Source organism: Bos javanicus, chromosome 16, assembly GCF_032452875.1.
Source record: "Bos javanicus breed banteng chromosome 16, ARS-OSU_banteng_1.0, whole genome shotgun sequence".
In the NCBI taxonomy this organism is placed as follows: domain Eukaryota; kingdom Metazoa; phylum Chordata; class Mammalia; order Artiodactyla; family Bovidae; genus Bos; species Bos javanicus.
Window position 1 is genome coordinate 2,636,613 of NC_083883.1, and position 17,958 is coordinate 2,654,570.

The 17,958-nt window shown below is 52.7% G+C and overlaps 1 protein-coding gene across 22 annotated transcripts in view; it reads right to left on the reverse strand.

Annotated features, from left to right (window-relative positions):
- Positions 1-4,332: 4,332 nt before the first annotated feature.
- Positions 4,333-17,958, reverse strand: part of PLEKHA6 (pleckstrin homology domain containing A6) — a 139,204-nt gene continuing 125,578 nt past the window's right edge. For 15 of the 22 annotated variants that reach the window (XM_061381927.1, XM_061381930.1, XM_061381929.1 and 12 more), the window contains 8 exons: positions 16,990-17,119; positions 16,526-16,632; positions 15,512-15,688; positions 13,835-14,002; positions 13,615-13,748; positions 12,980-13,125; positions 8,469-8,592; positions 4,333-7,856 (listed from right to left, as the gene is read on the reverse strand). In XM_061381927.1, the coding sequence (XP_061237911.1) occupies positions 8,477-8,592; positions 12,980-13,125; positions 13,615-13,748; positions 13,835-14,002; positions 15,512-15,688; positions 16,526-16,632; positions 16,990-17,119 (978 nt within the window). In that variant the 3' untranslated portion in view covers positions 4,333-7,856; positions 8,469-8,476. The remainder of the gene's footprint in view (positions 7,857-8,468; positions 8,593-12,979; positions 13,126-13,614; positions 13,749-13,834; positions 14,003-15,511; positions 15,689-16,525; positions 16,633-16,989; positions 17,120-17,958) is intronic. The other 7 variants (XM_061381931.1, XM_061381937.1, XM_061381945.1 and 4 more) reach the window with 3 other exon arrangements.

A 17,958-nucleotide genomic window follows, 5' to 3' on the forward strand; every position in this document is an offset into this window, starting at 1 on the left:
GTAGATTATTCAATCATTTTGAGACAATGTCTTTATTCCATTTAAGTGTCTTCTCCATAATAAGCATCTCTTAACTTACTGACGGAGAAGGCAATGGCACCCCACTCCAGTACTCTTGCCTGGAAAATCCATGGACGGAGGAGCCTGGTGGGCTGCAGTCCATGGGGTTGCTAAGAGTCAGACACGACTGAGCGACTTCACTTTCACTTTTCCTTTCATGCATTGGAGAAGGAAATGCCAACCCACTCCAGTGTTCTTGCCTGGAGAATCCCAGGGACGGGGGAGCCTGGTGGGCTGCCATCTATGGGGTCGCACAAAGTCGGACACGACTGAAGCGACTTAGCAGCAGCAGCAACTTCCTGAGTTATTCAGAAAACTAATTTTTAAAAAAATTAGAAGCATGCAAAAACTTTTTAGAACTATTATGAATTGTAATATGACTGACTTACACTGGTAGTGGATTTAGTCTACTTGTTTAAAGTTATACAGCAACAGTTAGAACTGGACACAGAACAACAGACTGGTTCCAAATAGGAAAAGGAGTACGTCAAGGCTGTATATTGTCACCCTGCTTATTTAACTTCTATGCAGAGTACATCATGAGAAACGCTGGGCTGAAAGAAGCCCAAGCTGGACTCAAGATTGCCGGGAGAAATATCAATAACCTCAGATATGCAGATGACACCACCCTTATGGCAGAAAGTGAAGAGGACCTAAAAAGCCTCTTGCTGAAAGTGAAAGTGGAGAGTGAAAAAGTTGGCTTAAAGCTCAACATTCAGAAAACGAAGATCATGGCATCCGGTCCCATCACTTCTTGGGAAATAGATGAGGAAACAGTGGAAACAGTGTCAACTTTATTTTTTGGGCTCCAAAATCACTGCAGATGGTGATTGCAGTGGTGAAATTAAAAGACGCTTACTCCTTGGAAGGAAAGTTATGACCAACCTAGATAGCATATTGAAAAGCAGAGACATTACTTTGCCAACAAAAGTCCATCTAGTCAAGGCTATGGTTTTTCCTGTGGTCATGTATGGATGTGAGAGTTGGACTGTGAAGAAGGCTGAGTGCCAAAGAATTGATGCTTTTGAACTGTGGTGTTGGAGAAGACTCTTGAGAGTCCCTTGGACTGCAAGGAGGTCCAACCAGTCCATCCTAAAGGAGATCAGTCCTGGGTGTTCATTGGAAGGACTGATGTTGGAGCTGGAACTCCAGTACTTTGGCCACCTCATGCTAAGAGCTAACTCATTGGAAAAGATCCTGATGCTGGAAGGGATTGGGGGCAGGAAGAGAAGGGGACGACAGAGGATGAGATGGCTGGATGGTATCACCGACTCAATGGACATGAGTTTGGATAAACTCCGGGAGTTGGTGATGGACAGGGAGGCCTGGCGTGCTGCGATTCATGGGGTCACAAAGATTCGGACACGACTGAGTGACTGAATTGAACTGAAAGTTATACAGGACAGAAGGCAATTAATTATTTTGGAAAACTCTCCTGTGCATTGGAGCTACTAAATGCCAGTAAAAGTTTTGCCTCCTTAACACTAAGACAACTTAAGACCTGAAAATTTTCAAAATCACCCTTAGGGGGCCGTATAATTCCCATTGAAACTGGTAGGTAGGGAGCTCAGGCTATGACATCAGAGTGCCCTGGGCTTCACTCTAGCTTCATAAGACCTTTAGATATTCTATTCACTCTTTCTGTGCCTCAGTTTCTTGGATAATAATCACATAAATGTGAGAATTAGTGAGTAAATGCATGTGAAATACACAGAACTGGGTACCTGGCTCATAATAAATACTTAATGAGCCATTGTTATTACTATTCTCATACAGTTGTAATAATTATACTGTTATTAATATTACTATTATTACTCTACTGTCTAATGCTACTATATGAAAGACTTGGATTTCAGTTATGGTTTCAAACTGCTCCCACAGGAGTGAAAGTGAAAGTCGCTCAGTTATGTCCGAATCTTTGTGACCCCATGGACTACACAGTCCATGGAATTCTCCAGGCCAGAATACTGGAGTGGGTAGCTGTTCCTTCTCCAGGGGATCTTCCCAACCCAGGGATCGAACCTAGGTCTCTCACACTGCAGGCGGATTCTCTACCATCTGAGCTACTAGGAGTAGCAACTAGGAATACATTCCTCTCAGCCATGGAGCCCACCTGTAAGCTAGGAACTGAACTGTCCTGAAATTGGACCATTTTCATCTGATCCTCAGATGAGAGCACTGTGTACCAGAGTTGGGCCCACGGGCTTGTCTACAGCCCACCATGCTGAAGAGGGGCCCCTTCATGGGGGCAACCTCAGAGAGGAGGACGCAGGCCCTGGGATGCCTGTTCTGGTCCGTGCGGAAGGGCTGGGAGAGCGCAGCTGCTCCCGGGGCTGCAGGGATGGAAGCGGCAGGGGGAGGACCCCCAGTGGCTGAAGGGTAGGGGCCCTACCGAAGTCCTCCAGCGAAGACCGTGGGGTCAGCCAAGGATCTCCAAGGAGACATTCTCCTTCTCCCTTCATCGTGCCCTAAAGACAGCCAAGGGGCCAATACAGGGTCACTACCGTCTCCTCACATTTGTAAATGAAATTGCATTTTGAAAGTGCTTTCCATCCCTTTTTTCTATTTGACTTTCTCGAGAGCTCCTTATGAATGGTAGTTAATATCCCCATTTCACAGATAAGTATTTGAGATTCAAGAATTTTAGTGACTTGTCCAAATCTTTATGCAGCTAGCAAGGAGCGGGACCAGGAATTGAGCACAGCGTCTCCTCTGCTGCACCAGTCTCGCAGTGGGGTGAGCCAGTTCTGCACTGGAGGCTTAGGGCTGAGTGGGTGTGTGGCATGGCCCCGTTCCCTGCAGCAGCAGGGTCTGAAGTCTGGCTGCTTGCCTGGCCCCCGGCACACCTGTCATCACGAATAAGGACATGGCCATGCAGTTACAGAGTCCGCTCCTTAAAGGGCCTTCTGCGAGCTGCTTGTTCATGTTTGGTTGCTGACTACCAACCTCTTTTGCACCCCTAGCCTGACTTGATGGAAGGACTGATGTGGGCCAGAGAGTGGAGCAGTCAGGGCCTGTGAGCATCCTGCCTAGAGGGAAGCCGGGCCATCACGCTCCATGTCCTCTCCAAGCCCCTGGCTCTGGCCTGGACAGAAAAGCAGGTCCGGTGTGTGGGCAACTTCTCCAGTATGCCTCCTCCAGCTCTACAGGCTTCTGCGCGAGCCTGCATCTGGTCCCAGTTCTTGATTCACAAAGGACATTAAGGTTTATAACTCTCTTGGGATATTACAAAATCCAAAATCCAGTCATTAATACAGGTGCTACTAGCCCTTTAGGGATGAGAAAAGGTGCCCAGAATTCAAAACCAGCCATTAGAACCAAGCTAATCAGGCTTGCCTTCCTATATATCCTCTTTCTCGAACCAGGAATGCCACCTTCTCTCCCCAGAGATCCTGCGGAAGCCCAGCAAAGCCTGCTGCTGTCCTGGGCTCATGTTCACTCTCCACCCGCTTCCCCACAGAACTCACAGGGTCTCTTAATTCTCACTCCTCACAAACATTTCAAATTGAGCAGCTCTGCTAAAGTCCTTCACACTGAGTGTCAATAAAGGATAAGCACAGAGTACCTGCCAGGAGATGTGGCCCCAAATCTCTGAAGCTGGATGAAAAGAATTCAGGCAGCCTTTCTGATACCAACCCCCACCCTGACTTCAGCAGAAGGTTCCAGGGCCTAAAGCACGTGATACTTCCATTGTTCAGACTTGGGACAAGTCTTGATCTGGGATCACGTGGATCAAAAAGATGACAGTCGTGTTGACAGCAAACCATCATCCCCAGTCTGTGGGGAGGTCCCATCCTTCCGAGAATTCTGGGATTCCTGCCCAGGAGGCAGGCCAAGGAGGGCAGCCCCCGGCTTAGGGGGAGCGGGTGGTCCCTTAGGGAAGGCCTGGCCCAGGCCTCCTCGCCCTTTCTGCCAGGCATATAAACTGCCATGGACCCCAAGGCCAGGCACGGCAGACATGGACACGGAGTGCCAGAGACACGCCACTTGCACAAACCATTTATTTCCTGTATTGGGTTTATACAAACTTGCAAGATACAAATGCAGAGTTCACTGAGTGCTTCAGTACCTGTATCTATAAAAAGAATGTTGCTGAGAAGGAAGCAAGCTCTCACCTGTCAGTTGGGATGGCCCCTCCCTGGGGAGGGGCTTGTTGGCTAGAAAGAAGCTAAGGGGCTGCTATGGAGCCCTGACAGATACTCACTGTTTATCTAACCTTAACTCTTCTTCTAAGGTCATTTTTATACTAAATAAAGACACCAAGACCATAAATTTCCTTGTAGAGTTTATTGTCTAATACTAGCAAATCAAATTGGCCCCAATGTGTGCATAAATAGATATATGTATATATACGTATATTTCATATTTTCCTTAGTTTTAAGAGCTGCCAGGTGAGGGGCTGCCTAAAGGGAAGGGAATTACTTCTGTCTTGCTACAGTCGGCCCTGCTCCAAGAGCATCCCTCTCACCAACACAGGTGAGCAAGTACGCACAGCCTTCAACCTCAGAAAATCTCTAAAGTGACAACATTAGTACTTGATTACAGCCTCCTGGTTATTGTTGAGGGAGGTAATGTGTTAATTGGGAAGGCCCTAGATTAGTAACCAGGGCTTTCCCCGGGTGGGTTACTTAGCTCTGGGCCCCCAGCCAGGCTCCCTTCATTCCTAGCAAGATGTTTTAAGCTCGGAATAGGGTGCCAGCAAAGGTCAAAGTGGGAGGCCAGGCTTCAGATGCTGGCCAGGAGCTCTGTGCTAGGCTCCAAAACCTTTGATTCCAGATCTGGACAAAAGACTTCCATTCTGCCCAAATCCTTGCAAAGCAAGAGCCCCTTGCCCACTTCAGTAGTCACTAAGCAGTTTGGAAGGCTGAGCTGGCTTAGTTCAGGGCCCCAGCAGCAGGAAAGTCCTGGGCAAGGCTGAGATGCACCTCATCCTTCGGACCCTCAGGGCTGACTTCACAGTCTGGATGCCAGACTGGGGTACCATCCCCTTAACAACGGGCCCCAGAAGAAAGGTCACAGAGGGAGGCAGGTGCCGTAGATGTCACTCAGACCAGAGCGGGACCAAGTGAAGAGGAATGTGAGAAGTCCAAGGAACTTGAATGTGTCTGCCCCGAAGGACCAGAGATGTCAAACTGTTTGCACTGGCCGTTGCACCATACCCTGGGTCCATCAAACAATAGACCGACATTCTCAGTGCTGTTTGGCATATTCCAGCAGGGTGATAAAGGCGGTGATCCAGGAGCACATCTGGGGCGTGTATGCCTGCAAGGGTCTGCTTTTGTGCACACAGCTGTAAACATTTCCTTCAAGAAGGTTCACATTCAATAACCCTAGAGAGTCATCAAAAGTTGACAGTGTAATCAAATCCTTAGACCAGGACTGCAAGAGAATGTCCTGCCCTGGCAAGATCCTCTCCGGCTGAGTTCTGGGGACCAGCCCTTGGCAGACTGGGAATGGGAAGGAGGAGGCTGCTGAGGAGGAGGGAAGGGTGGAGGGCGGGACCTAGAGGCAGCCCCCCAGTCCCTCACATCGTCTGCCAATTCCATTCAGACATTGCACATGTGGAAAATAGATTTGCTTTTATAACAAAAATGTAAAATAGATCTGTCTTAAAATAACTCCTCTCCCCCTCTTTGGATCAAAAGGCATGGGGTATGGCCACAGTATGCTTGGAATGATGTGGAAAGGAAAGGAGAGAAAACGGGCCTGGGCAGGAGTTTCAGGAAAGGATCAGATGTCCAAACAAATATATATATATATATATTACATATACATCTGCAATATGATAATCTTCACAAAACATATATTAAGGCATGTAAAGCAACATAAAGAGCCAGCTTTATGAAAAAGAGGTGAAAGAGAGGTCGCAGAGGGGCAGACATTAATCCTTGGTATTTCACATGTATTTCTAAAAGTATCACTTAAAAAAAAGACACAAAGAAAGGGAGAAGGCGTGGAAGGACCCCAAACTCTGCTTTTTATGGATGGACAAGGTGTGGGAGAAGATGGAGAAGGGAGAGAAGGTTACCTGGGAGCTGATCCCACCTGTCAGTCTATGGGGGAGAAAGGACACGTTTGGGGTGCTTGAGCTGTGCTGAAGATGGGAGATGCAGCCAAGGGTCACGTTTACAAAAACCTGCTAGATGTGAGGGTGAGCGAATCCTCCTGTCTGTAAACCCTCAGAAACATGGGAATGTCTTAAGCACCTACAACAGCGCCTGATACATAAAAGGTGCTCAGGGAATATTTGTTAAGTGAATTGTCAGCTTTACTCGCATATGAACCATAACTGTCCCAGCCACGAAGGAGTGGAGAGGAATTGCTAGAAGATGAAGGAATCGTTCTCAGGGTCTCTGAAGCTCAGGTTGAAGTCTCGGGGAAGCACCCCTGGCAAAGAGAAGGTCTAGGGGCCAAGGGTTTTCACTCTAGCTCCTCCGTCCTCTCTGGCTACATTCATCTGAAGGTGGTGGAGCGGAGGGACAACAGGCTTTGCTCCTGTCTCTCCGCCACTGGTCCCCTGGCTACGCAGGGTGTGAATGAGCCACGCGAGAAGTGAGACCCTCCAACAGCTTCAACCTGTCCCTGTGTGGGACGCCTGGGATTGAGAGGAGGACTCCAGAATCTGGCCTACCAGGCTCAGGCCACATCTGCTCTCCTGGGGCACACGCTCAGCTGGCCCACAGCACATTCCAGGGGGAAGGCAATGAGATGGTGTCACAGAAACGTTTAGGGAAGGCCCCGTGGCTGATCACACGCTCCACACCCCGACCACCCCACACCCTCTGGTCTTCCAGCAGGACCAAGACAGGTCTTTGTCTCTGCTCCTGACCCCAGGACGGGGAGGCCGACATCAGGCCCAGATCCAGAAGAAGCTGTCCCCAGCCCACGCTCCCCGGGCCCTCAGCGCACACCTCCGCCCCACAGCAGCGTGCTCCGTGGGGGTCCTGGAGCTGGCAGCCCCCGATCCCGGCACAAGGTGGGGACAGCTGAGCTGACACCTGGCACTGTGCCTGGCACTAACCTGAGGCTCCACCCCGGGGAAACCGACCCCATTCCCTTCTCATCTCTGTCCTCCCCCTCCTCCCCGCACACGAGCCCTGCCGCTCCCTTTCCTCCTGCCCTCCCGAGACCTCTCCCCTTCTCTCCGCTACCCCTTCTCAACCTGCCCTCAGACGCTGCACACACTTGCCGCTTCCCACCCACGGCCAGTGCTCCCCTCTGGGAGCCGAGGAGCCTCTCCCATCTCTTGTCAGCTTGTCTTTGGCTCAGGCAGGTGGTCAGTCTCCACTGGACCCCAAAGGAGCACCCAATAAACCGGGATGTGCCAAGACCCTGGGCACCGCTGGACAGCAGGGCGGGGCTGATGGAAGGGGATGACGGCAGGCTCCGCTCTTGGCATCGAGCGACAAGTCCTAACCTAAGAGGGCCCAGGGTGCATTCCCCACTGCATCTTCTCCACCAAGGAATGTTCCAGCAGGGCTGTCACAACCCCAGCCAGGGCCAGAGCAAGGCTCCCTGTGCCGAGGGCAGCGGACAGGATGGCGCTCCTCACCCCGCCACCTGACGCCCAGCCTAGGGTGGCTGTCTGAGTAGCGAGGATCTCGGGCCGGAGTCCCGGGGGTGTGGACACCGCGGTGTCTGTGCTGCTGTTGGGCGACCCCAGCCCCTGGCCTGGCTCCCTCAGCATTCCCGTGGGAGCGCAGGGGTTGGGGGGCCAGGGTGGGCCGCGGGGCAGAGGCGGCTTCAGAACGTGGCTCTCTGGAGCTTCGCGGCGTTGGCTTCAGCCAGGGCTTGCACTGGAGGAGAGAGACGCGGGTGAGAAGGCGCTGCACGGGGAGGGCCCTCCAGCCCACCCGCCCAGAAAGTCTCTTCTGCAAAAACCACCCCTCAACCCTGTGAGAGGGGCACAAAGGAACAGAAGTCAGTCCTTGTTCAGCTGCCTGATACTGAGGGGCTGTGTGCTAGGGGGAAGGGACACAGCCTTTGCCTAGAGCTGTCCGGGGCCACTTTACTTTACAGAAGACCTGGGTACCATCTGGGAGAGATAAGATCTGGGAGAAGCAGCTTCTAGGGGCTTCTGAGGCAGGGAACAGATGGCAGGCTTGCAGGCCGACAGGAGGTGCAGGGGTGGGGAGCTGGGGTAGCCCTCTGACAGCGGACAGGAGCGGCCTCTGTCCCGTCTGCTCCTGGAGACGCAAAGCCACTGGCACCGCAGCTTCCGGGAGCAGCCCTGCCAGCCGGCTCCAGCCCAGCACCGCGCAGGATGGACGACGGAGGGGAAGAGCGGCGAGGCGCGCCGGCGCGGGGAGAAGCGATGGCGGGCGGGATGGAGGGTGCAGGCGGCTGGTGGGGGGAGGGCAGGGGTCCCACTCCCGGGGCTGGATGAAATACGGTAGAAAAGTGCTTACGTCAGAGCTCAGACCCGCATGACATGGCTGCTGTCGGCGCCCCGCGGGGGTTCAGACGGTAGGGGGTTGGCTGGTGGAGCCGGGGAGGCAGGGGAGGTGGGAGGGCTTGGGGTGGCACATTGCACTGGAAACAGAAATGAACAGGGCAGTGAATAGGGGCTGCGGGGGTGGGGGGTGGGGAAGGCGGAGGCATGAGGCCGGTGCCCAGAGCAAGCGAGGCCCTCCTCCACGCAGGGAGCAAGGCAGGAGGCAAGCAGAGAGGAGCGCTGAGCTTGGGCATCTGTTCAAGCTGAGCGGAGCTGGTTCCAGGGTCGCCATGGAGGAGAGCACGGGGCCCCAGGGGAGACCTGGCCGCATCCAAGCTCTGCTGAGAACCAGGGTGACTGGGGGTGATGCTGGCCCCTCTGAGCCTAGAGCTCCCCTTCCATCTGTGCAGCGGGGAGATGCTCACACCTCCCCTCGACTGTGGACAGGGTAAGGGGTGGCACCTTCAGAGGCAGTGATATCACTGATGACCATGATTAACAGTGCAGTAAAATCACACTAATCCAAATCACCAGGCCCTCATTCAATGACTCAAAGTGGAGTGATCCCAGTGTTCATCAGCTCCACGAGGACAGAGGCTCCTGATGGGCTTCAAACCAGTCTAACTTTGACTGGAGGGTTCAAAAGCGATTCCCGCTGTCACTTGAGATCTCTTTTCATCCATCCAGGAAAGGCCAACTTCAATCCACCTCTAAACAGATCATTTAAGCCCGAAAGTGGTGACATTTGAATTAATGAGATTTTACTCTATTATCATTCTTTTCCATGCTGAGAACAGCAAAGTGAAGGACAAGGAGTCGTAGTGTTAGGAACAAGCCCTGCAAGTCTCTAGACCCCCGTGCTCCCTTGGTGTGGCTGTGGGAGCCTCACTCAGGCTCAGAGCAGAACCAGGCCTGGGCCAGGGTCACACTGTCTCCCTCCGGAGAGGGACCCCGGCACCGGCCTTCCCAGACCCCTGCTCCCACCCTGCCTGGGTCCTCATCACCTTCCCTGGCCTCTGCACAGGAGAAAGGGCCCACGCAGCCCCGCGGCACATCTGTGCATGCCCACAAACATACAGAAGGAAGTGATCCAGTCTGCATGGGTCCAGCAACACCACACTTTTCTACTCAGCGCACACAACTCATGTGTGTGTGTGGGCACGACTGAGCCTGCGCCTCGTACACAACCCAACATACTTGTCACTTTTCATACAAATACATCCACAAACACCTCTGAAGCACACATCCATGTGCACACCCGTATCACAGATCCAATGGGTAGTTGTCTGGTAACTTCGATTCCTAAGAGTCAAAAAACCAAAACCTAAGCAAGGAAGATCTTAAGGAAGCCAAATAGATGCTACAATGTGCATGCAATAAAGCTCTTACAATTTATTCACTGAAGAGTTCCTTGGAGTCCAGATACTTATTTAAACACAATTATGATAGGTGTTGACTTGCTGGGTTTCTAGCCCATGAGAGATTAGAAATAGGAAAATTAGGAGAGGGAGAGAGAAAGAGGAGTTGAGAGGCCCACTGAGGCACAACTGAAGGCGAGAGCACCTTCTGTGAAAAGGAGACATATTAACTTTAAAGCCTTCACAGTCTGGGAGCATTTAGCAGGGCCACAAATAGATCTGTACGGATTAGAGACCCCAAGGGCATCTCTTCCACAGAGATCAGCAAAATAAGGACATTTATAATGATACTCTAGTGGTAAAGAACCCGCCTGCCAATACAGGAGATGCTGGTTCGATCCCTGGGTTGGGAAGATCCTCTGGAAGAGGGCACGGCAACCCACTCCAGTATTCTTGCCTGGAGAATCCCCATGGACAGAGGAGCCTGGTGGGCTGTAATCCACGGGGGCGCAGAGAGTCAGACACAACTGAAGTGACTTAGCACACGTACATGCATAATGATACTAAATGAGCGAGAACAAGAAAGATTAATTATGTTAAATACAACCTCTACGAAATCAGAAAAATACTAAACACAGATTATGAACACGTCCATCAAAATAAGTTCACATATGCAGCACATAGGCATTGTACAATGTGCTACTTCAGTTGTGTGTTCACAAGTACTACCACACCCGCACGTATAAATAATCAGTCACACGTATTCACGTTCATGAGGCTGTGCTCTCTCCATCCTGCACACGTCGGTGTGTTTTCACAAAAGTTCCACACACACACTGTGCACAACATATACACAAATAGCCTCGATCATCCATCACACTGCAAAGAAAGCCCATCACGTGTAAACATCTGCATTTTTAAGCACCACCTCCACCTACGTATTGTACACTCACAGCAACAGTTTCCCAAACACCACCTGTACTGATAAATAATGGGTCTCTGCACAACACCCATAGGCATTTTGCACACACAGACACACTCCTATATTTGCAAACATTCCCTCCACGCATACATCACATACGTGAATATACACACATACATATGTACCTACAACCATTACCCAGTACAGACACTGCGATGACATCGCGCCACATGGACAAACCCACTATTGCCCCATCTTCCGTGTACTGCACGCCAGGACACCGACAACGGCTACAAGCTCGCCGCCCGCCTCTGCACCCAGGCCACACGCTGCACTCAGGCCCTAACTGCACCCCCTCCCGCTGCACCAGCCCATGGGCACCCTCTCCCACACAGCGTCTGCCGTGCCTGGCAGAGCTCTGGGAACGTGAGCCACAGGTCGGGGCGGTGGGGACAGGGTAAGTCTGAGGTCTGGCTGGGCTACGGCCATGTTTTGAATAGTTGGGGTTTTGGCAAAAGCAGGGTGACCATTTGCTTTGCGCACACAGACTCTGGAATGTAAGCCCATGTGTATCAAGGGAGAATCTGAAAAGCCAGGGTGAGCTTTGTTTTCACAACGCCTTCGGTAGGGGAGCTGTAGCAGGGAAAGCCAGGGGCTGGGGAGGGGCAGAGAAGTTTTAATAGCGCCGTCTGTTCTAACTCTTGAAACAGGAAGTTGCCTTTTGCCCAGAGCATGTGGAATTTGATCTTTGGAAGGTTCGGGCTCATTTTGTAGCTAAACTACAGGGCGGTTGACAGAAGCTTCCTTGTAGCCAAACTGGTTCTGCTGCCTTTTGGCTGCAGGATGGGGCTCTCTGAAGCCTATCACTTCTCTTGCTCTCCTCTCCTGCCAACTGAAAGCTTGTTTCTGAAAGATCTCCAAGGACTTTCCCTGGCCACCCATTCTAAAGTCCATTTACACCCCAACTGCTAGTAGCTTCTCTCTTAAAGCTTACTTAGATCCCTTTTGCTGTATCTCAAAACGCTTTGGTTTCTGAAAATATCCATATTTAAAATAGCTAGAAAAACCACAAAAGGCTCCTGCTTCTACTTTAGCTGCTGCTATTTCAACTAATATGACCCCCAGCACTGGGACTACCGCTCCCACAGCAGGGGAGCATTTACTGAGCAGTTACTGAGCGCCAGGCACGGTGCTAGCTGCTTAGCACCCCTTGTTTCCATCCTCACACCACTAGACAGGTATCTTGATTTAAACTTTACAGATGCAGAAAAGAGCCAGGACTGAAACCCTGTGCCACTAACATGAAAAGCCTTTCCTTCCTCTGTGCGTCTAGCCACGATCCTAATCTGACACTCACCCAGGGCATTAGAACTGTGGCCAGCACGACTAAAGTTACCACAAGCCTGGCATCCATCTAGGGCATTTGTCTTGACTGGCCTTTGGAGCCTTCCCCCTCTCCATCCGAAGCACCTTTCACGTTGAGGAAGAGGGAATATTCTGTCTCCCAGGCTTCGTGACTTGACCACTTCCTCCACCACAAAGCCTCCCATTCACAGAGTCTCTTCCATTCTTCCCAATTACATTCTCCTCTTTTCCAGGATGCTTCCCTTCAGACGGAAGAGAAGTTAATTCTACTGGCTACACCCTGTAGTGTCCACTAAGACCCCCTAGCCTTTGTATCAGTGTGAAGTCAGCTCCTTACACTCATCTTTTCTTAGCAGGAAAGTGGGTTTGGGTCAATAGCCAAGGTGGTGACTCTATTGGCTACTTGTACCATCTTCCCTTTTCATTCCTGCTATTTGCCTGCAGCACGAATGGGAAGTTGGAGAATGCCCTGGAACACTGGCCCTCATTCTGCTGCACTCTGGCACACACTTGTATATCTCCCCATCAGGCTCAGTCATCACCCCTTCTCTGGGCCTTTCCTGGACCTGCGCAGGTACAACGGCTCCCTGCGCTCCCCACACGGCCTCTGGCCATTCCGCCAACCAGCAGCGAGGTGGGTCATGGTGACTCGGAGCTCCCAGATGTCAGCAACTCTGGTCCCTTCGCACCCCGTGAGCCTAGCACAGTCCCTGGTGCTCAACAAGCGCTCATCCTGACCTCAAGGAACACTGCCCTGCTCTATGCTCGCCCCTGCCACACTGCCTCCCCTACTCCTGGGCAGCCGGTCTCCCTGGCAGAGCGAGGCCCAGCCCCTCTCACCAGACAGCATGCGGCCTCTGCGGGAGGCCTCGGTCGCCAGGGCACAGGAGATTTCAATCCGCTTCTCCTGCTCCTGCAGCTGGCTCTCTGAGTCCTGGGGCACGTCCACAAAGTCCCCCTCGCCGACGGGCACCACGTTCTGCATACTGAAGAGGCACAGACACACAGACATGGAGGGGGCAGGATGGTCCATCTGGCTTGGGGGACCTGCGGGCTGAGGGTGGTGGGGGTCCGGGGGCCTGTGAGTGTGCAAGCCTGTCCCCTGGGGTGAGTAGGACCCTGGCAAAATGCATGTCAGGACCCCTGCCTGCAACATTTCAGAACAAACTAGAAGGTTTAAGAGAAAACTCAGGGCAGCCTTGATGGGGAAAAGAAGTCAGCAGAGGGCAACTCATCCGTTTGTCTTGATGAGAGCACATGCATGCGCCCAGGAGGTCTTTGCGGCACCGAGGGCTGCGTCACCGACCCGGCCACGTGTCTCGGCCCAGTCTGCCGCCTCAAACCACTTCTTCCACGGTGGGAGGCTTGGGAGAACCAACCACATGTCCGGGCACTGGATTCAGTAGCGCTAGTGCCCTCGATGTCCTGGGTGCCAGGGTGGGTGGATTAGGTAGAGGTCACCCGAGGCCTGTTACCTGGACTTGGCAATGAGCGTCTTGATCCTCTCCACCTTCTTCTGCTTCTCCTTCAGCTCCTCTGGGCTCAGGGGCATGTCGGGCTCCAGGTCAATGTACCGCTCAGGGATGAGGACTTTGTCCGGGGTGGAGAGCTGTGGAGAGACGCGGTCACCACCTCCACGCCCTTCTACGGTCCCCCCACCCCCACCCTGTGCTGCTCTTCCAGGACGCTGCTCACCTCCTTGTTGATATCCACGTCATAATGCTGGGGCTCCAGCTCCATCTTGCGGAGCCGGGCGATCTCCTCCCGCGGAGTCTCGTAGGCCTGCCCGCCGGGCTCCTCGGCTCGCAGCGCCGCCTCCAGGTTGGAGATGTCTACCTCGTGGATGCTGCGGTGGCGGCGCACCTGGGGGGCGGCAGAGTCAGGACCACGCGGGGCCTGTGTCCCGCTGCCTCCAGGCAGCCCCAACCACGCCGGGGTCCTCACCGGCCCTGCCCAGCACGCCTGACCTGGCAACCACCCCACTGCACCCACCACGCCCACTGCAAAGCTACCCTCCTTCCGTGGTGCTTGTCCAAAGCCTGCTCGCCTACAAGGGTGCAGAGGAAACACCTCATCACTGTCTCCTGTCAGTGCCTGTCTCTCTCCGCCCGCCTCACCTGTGTTCACATACTGTGCCATATATTTTGAGTAACGGAATCAGTGTGTCTTACATGGATCTCTAGCCTTATCACGTGAAAAAAGGGCAGGATTTATGGGTCATAATTTTTCTGTATTTCTGAAATTTAGTGGAAAGAGAAGTTAGCCCCATAGTTTGGGCTATTCTTAGCTCTGCACTTAGGAGCTGTGTGGCCCAGAGCTCCTTAATTTCTCATGACTTTTTCCCCGGTCTCTAAAATGGGGACAAAAGCCCATCTAGTCAAAGCTATGGTTTCTCCAGTGGTCATGTATGGATGTGAGACTGGGACCATAAAGAAGGCTGAGAGCAAAGAATTGATGCTTTCTAATTGTGGTGCTGAAGACTCTTGAGAATCCCTTGGACTGCAAGGAGATCCAATCAGTCAATCCTAAAGGAAATCAACCCTGAATATTCATTGGAAGGACTGATGCTGAAGCTCCAATACTTTGGCCACATCATTTGAAGAGCCAACTCAGTGGAAAGGATCTTGATGCTGGCAAAGATTATAGGCAAAAGAAGGGGGTGACAGAGGATGAGACAGTTAATTAGCATCAGCATCTCGATGGACATACATTTGAGCAAGCTCCAGGAGATAGTGAAGGATGGGGAAGGCTGGTGTGCTGCAGTCCATGGGGTCGTAAAGAGTCTGAAACGACTTAGTGACTGAACCACAACAACAGTGGGGGTAACACTTCCTAGTCCAGTATCCTTGAAACGACTAAACGAGACAAAAGGGCTTGGGACCTGTACTGCAGCATGTGCTGGTGTGCTGTGATGATGACCTTCTGCCACCCCCAGCCCAATGTTAAGGGCACAGGAAATGCTCTAGAAACATTAGAAACATCTAGCATGTGCTGGTGCGCTGTGATGATGACCTTCTAAGCGCGCAGGAAATGCTCTAGAAACATTAGAAACATCTAGGCTGTGGATTCTGTACTATTCTCTATTCAATGAATTTTGTATAATTCACTTCAACTAAAACAATCAAGGCATTTCTTTTTGTGAGTTATTTTTCTTAAAACACTAAAGAGGCAAATGCTTGCTGCAGTATGTCTTCTGCCCAGCGTGGGAGAAGCTTCCCCAGGTCTCCCAGTTGCCTGGCTTGGGTCCGTCCTGGCCCCTCCCTGCTGAAACCTCCTCCTCCTCCAGGCCCCTCCAGCTGAGGTTGACCATGCCTGGTAGTGGGCAGTGCTGGCAGACGCCAGGCCATGTCTGTGGGGCCGGGAGGACGTTACCACTTTATAGGCAGGCCGGGCGCCGGGGTCGGGGGCCGGGCTGGGTGGGAGCTGCAGACTCCTCCGCTTGTCCCTCGCAGAGCCGCTCTGGCGCCGCCGCATGCGGTCCATCTGCTCCTCCACGCTCATTTTGGCCTTGCCCTCGCAGGGAAACACAGCACTCTTGGGGCGCTCCTGCTGTGGGGGGAGGACAGGGCTCGGACTGGTGCCCTCCCCTGCCCTCCGACTTTTTATCTGCCAGTATCCCTTAAAATTTCCCTTCTCTGGGAAGCCTGCCGGTAATGAGTTACATTGTGAACCCCGAAGAATACATCTAAGTCCTAACCGCAGTATCTGTGCATGTGACCTTATTTGGAAATGGAGTTTTTGCAGGTGTAATTAAGCTACGGAGCCCAAGATGAGATCATTTTCAAATGTGGTGTGTTCTAAATTGAATAATGGGTGCCTTTATAAGCAACAGGAAAAAGAAGACATACAGAGTAGAAGGAGATTGAAGGTGGGGCAGAGATTGGAGTGGCGTGTCTACAAGCCAAAGAATGTGTCTACAAGCCAAATGTTGCCAGCAACAACCAGAAGGCAGGAGGGAAGCATGGAATGGGTGTTTCCTCAGCCTGCACACACAGCCCACCTTCAGACACCTTGATTCTGGATGCTGGCCTCTCTAATGGTGAGGGAATAACTTGTTTTCAGTCACCATATTCGTGGCATTTTGCTGACTTCCTAGGAAACTAACACAGTGCCTCTGGCCAGCACATGTATCTTTGACCATTGACTTTTGCATTTGTTTCATCAGTGGCACATTATAACAATTTTGTTCAATATGATATCTTGATTATGCACAGCTTCCTTGTCTCATGGCGTGTTTCCTTGAAGCACTCCCCTGCTTCCCTTCTGTCTTGTTCTACTTTCCTCCTCTAGCTCCGGGCTTCCTGAACTGTGACAGGCGGCCACACAGAGGCTGACTCCCAGCCCAGCTCCGGCAGCCAAGCTCGGGGCCTGCGGGCGTGCACTCACCCGGGAGGAGAGGCCATTGGTGAGCCCGTTGGCACTCCTCCTCACCACCCTCGACGGGGTCACTTCTTCATCGGTGGGTGACTTGGTCCGTGGGGGTACGATGCCCACTGCAGGGAGACACAGTGGCCAGTGGGTCCCACAAAGAGGGACACAGGGCTGCCCGCTCCTCATAGGGGCTCGGCCCCGCCCCTTCTCAAGGAGACTCGGCCCCGCCCCTTCTCAGGGAGGCTCGGCCCCGCCCCTTCTCAGAGATGCTCGGCCCCGCCCATTCCTCAGAGGGGCTCGGCCCCGCCCCTTCTTAGGGAGGCTCGGCCCCGCCCATTCTTCAGACGGGCTCTGTTCCGCCCCGCTGCAGAGGTGGAGGCCCAGGTGGGGAAGCGCTTTCTTGGGTGTGAGCGAGCACCTCTCTGGGCTCCCCCCTGGTGCGAAGCCTTGCTTCTAGGGGACAGCGGGGCAAGGGGTACCTTTGTTGAGAGCCGCCTGCTTCTCTGCCTCAACTTCTTGCCTGGTAGACACAAGGCTGATGTCTCTAGAGGTATCCAGGGGGGATGTCTGTTGGGGGTCTCTCTTGCTTTGCTCGTAGCTTGCCTTGGGCTAGGGAGAAAGGATGAGAAGATGGATGGACGGACTGTGCTACAGTAACCTCGGAGAACTTGGCCCTGGGTGGTGATGTTTTGTTTTGCAATGGTTGGAGTGCCAACCTTTGAAAGAGACATGGAGCAGGGAGACTGTGCACTCACTGGCAAGTGGGCAAGGATGCACTTGAGCCTCCCACCCATGCCAATGTGGGGCCCTCTTGTGGAATGAGGGCTCAGGGTCTCCAAGAGGCCCCCAGTTGAGGCTCATCAGAGAAATTCCCTCATGGCAAACATGAAATGTACAGACTTGCTGTGAGCCAGAGGAGGAACGACTGGAAGAGGGGGCCACAAAACCAAAGATCTCTGAGGATTCTATCGGGTTTTCCCACAAGAAAACCAGATGAGTTTTGTGGGAAGGAAAAGGGCATTGGGGTTGTGGACTCCCAGAACCGTGTAACTAGACCAGAGGTCTGAAACTAGCTCTGGCCCAACTGGAGAGCTTGGGTGAGTCCTACCACCTGTTTTTGTCTGTAAAACTGAGGTAATGATGCCTGTCCTGCCCACCTTACCGGGCAGACCCTCAGGGTTGTGCATATTACCAGTAAATGGCTGAGCCTGTTTTACGACTCTTTCTACTCAGCACGCAACCTCTTCCAAGCCTAACTGCACATTTCTCCTGAACCTTGGCTAGCGATTCAGGTGAGAGAAGGAGCCAGAACAGGGGAGAAAGTGTGTGTATCCTTACATTCCGGGGGCTGGTGAGGCCCAGAGACACAGGCAAGGGGAGAAGGAGAGCGTGGGGGGACGGGGGCTGAGGTGGACCAGGCAGGACGAGACCAGAACGGCACTGGTGGG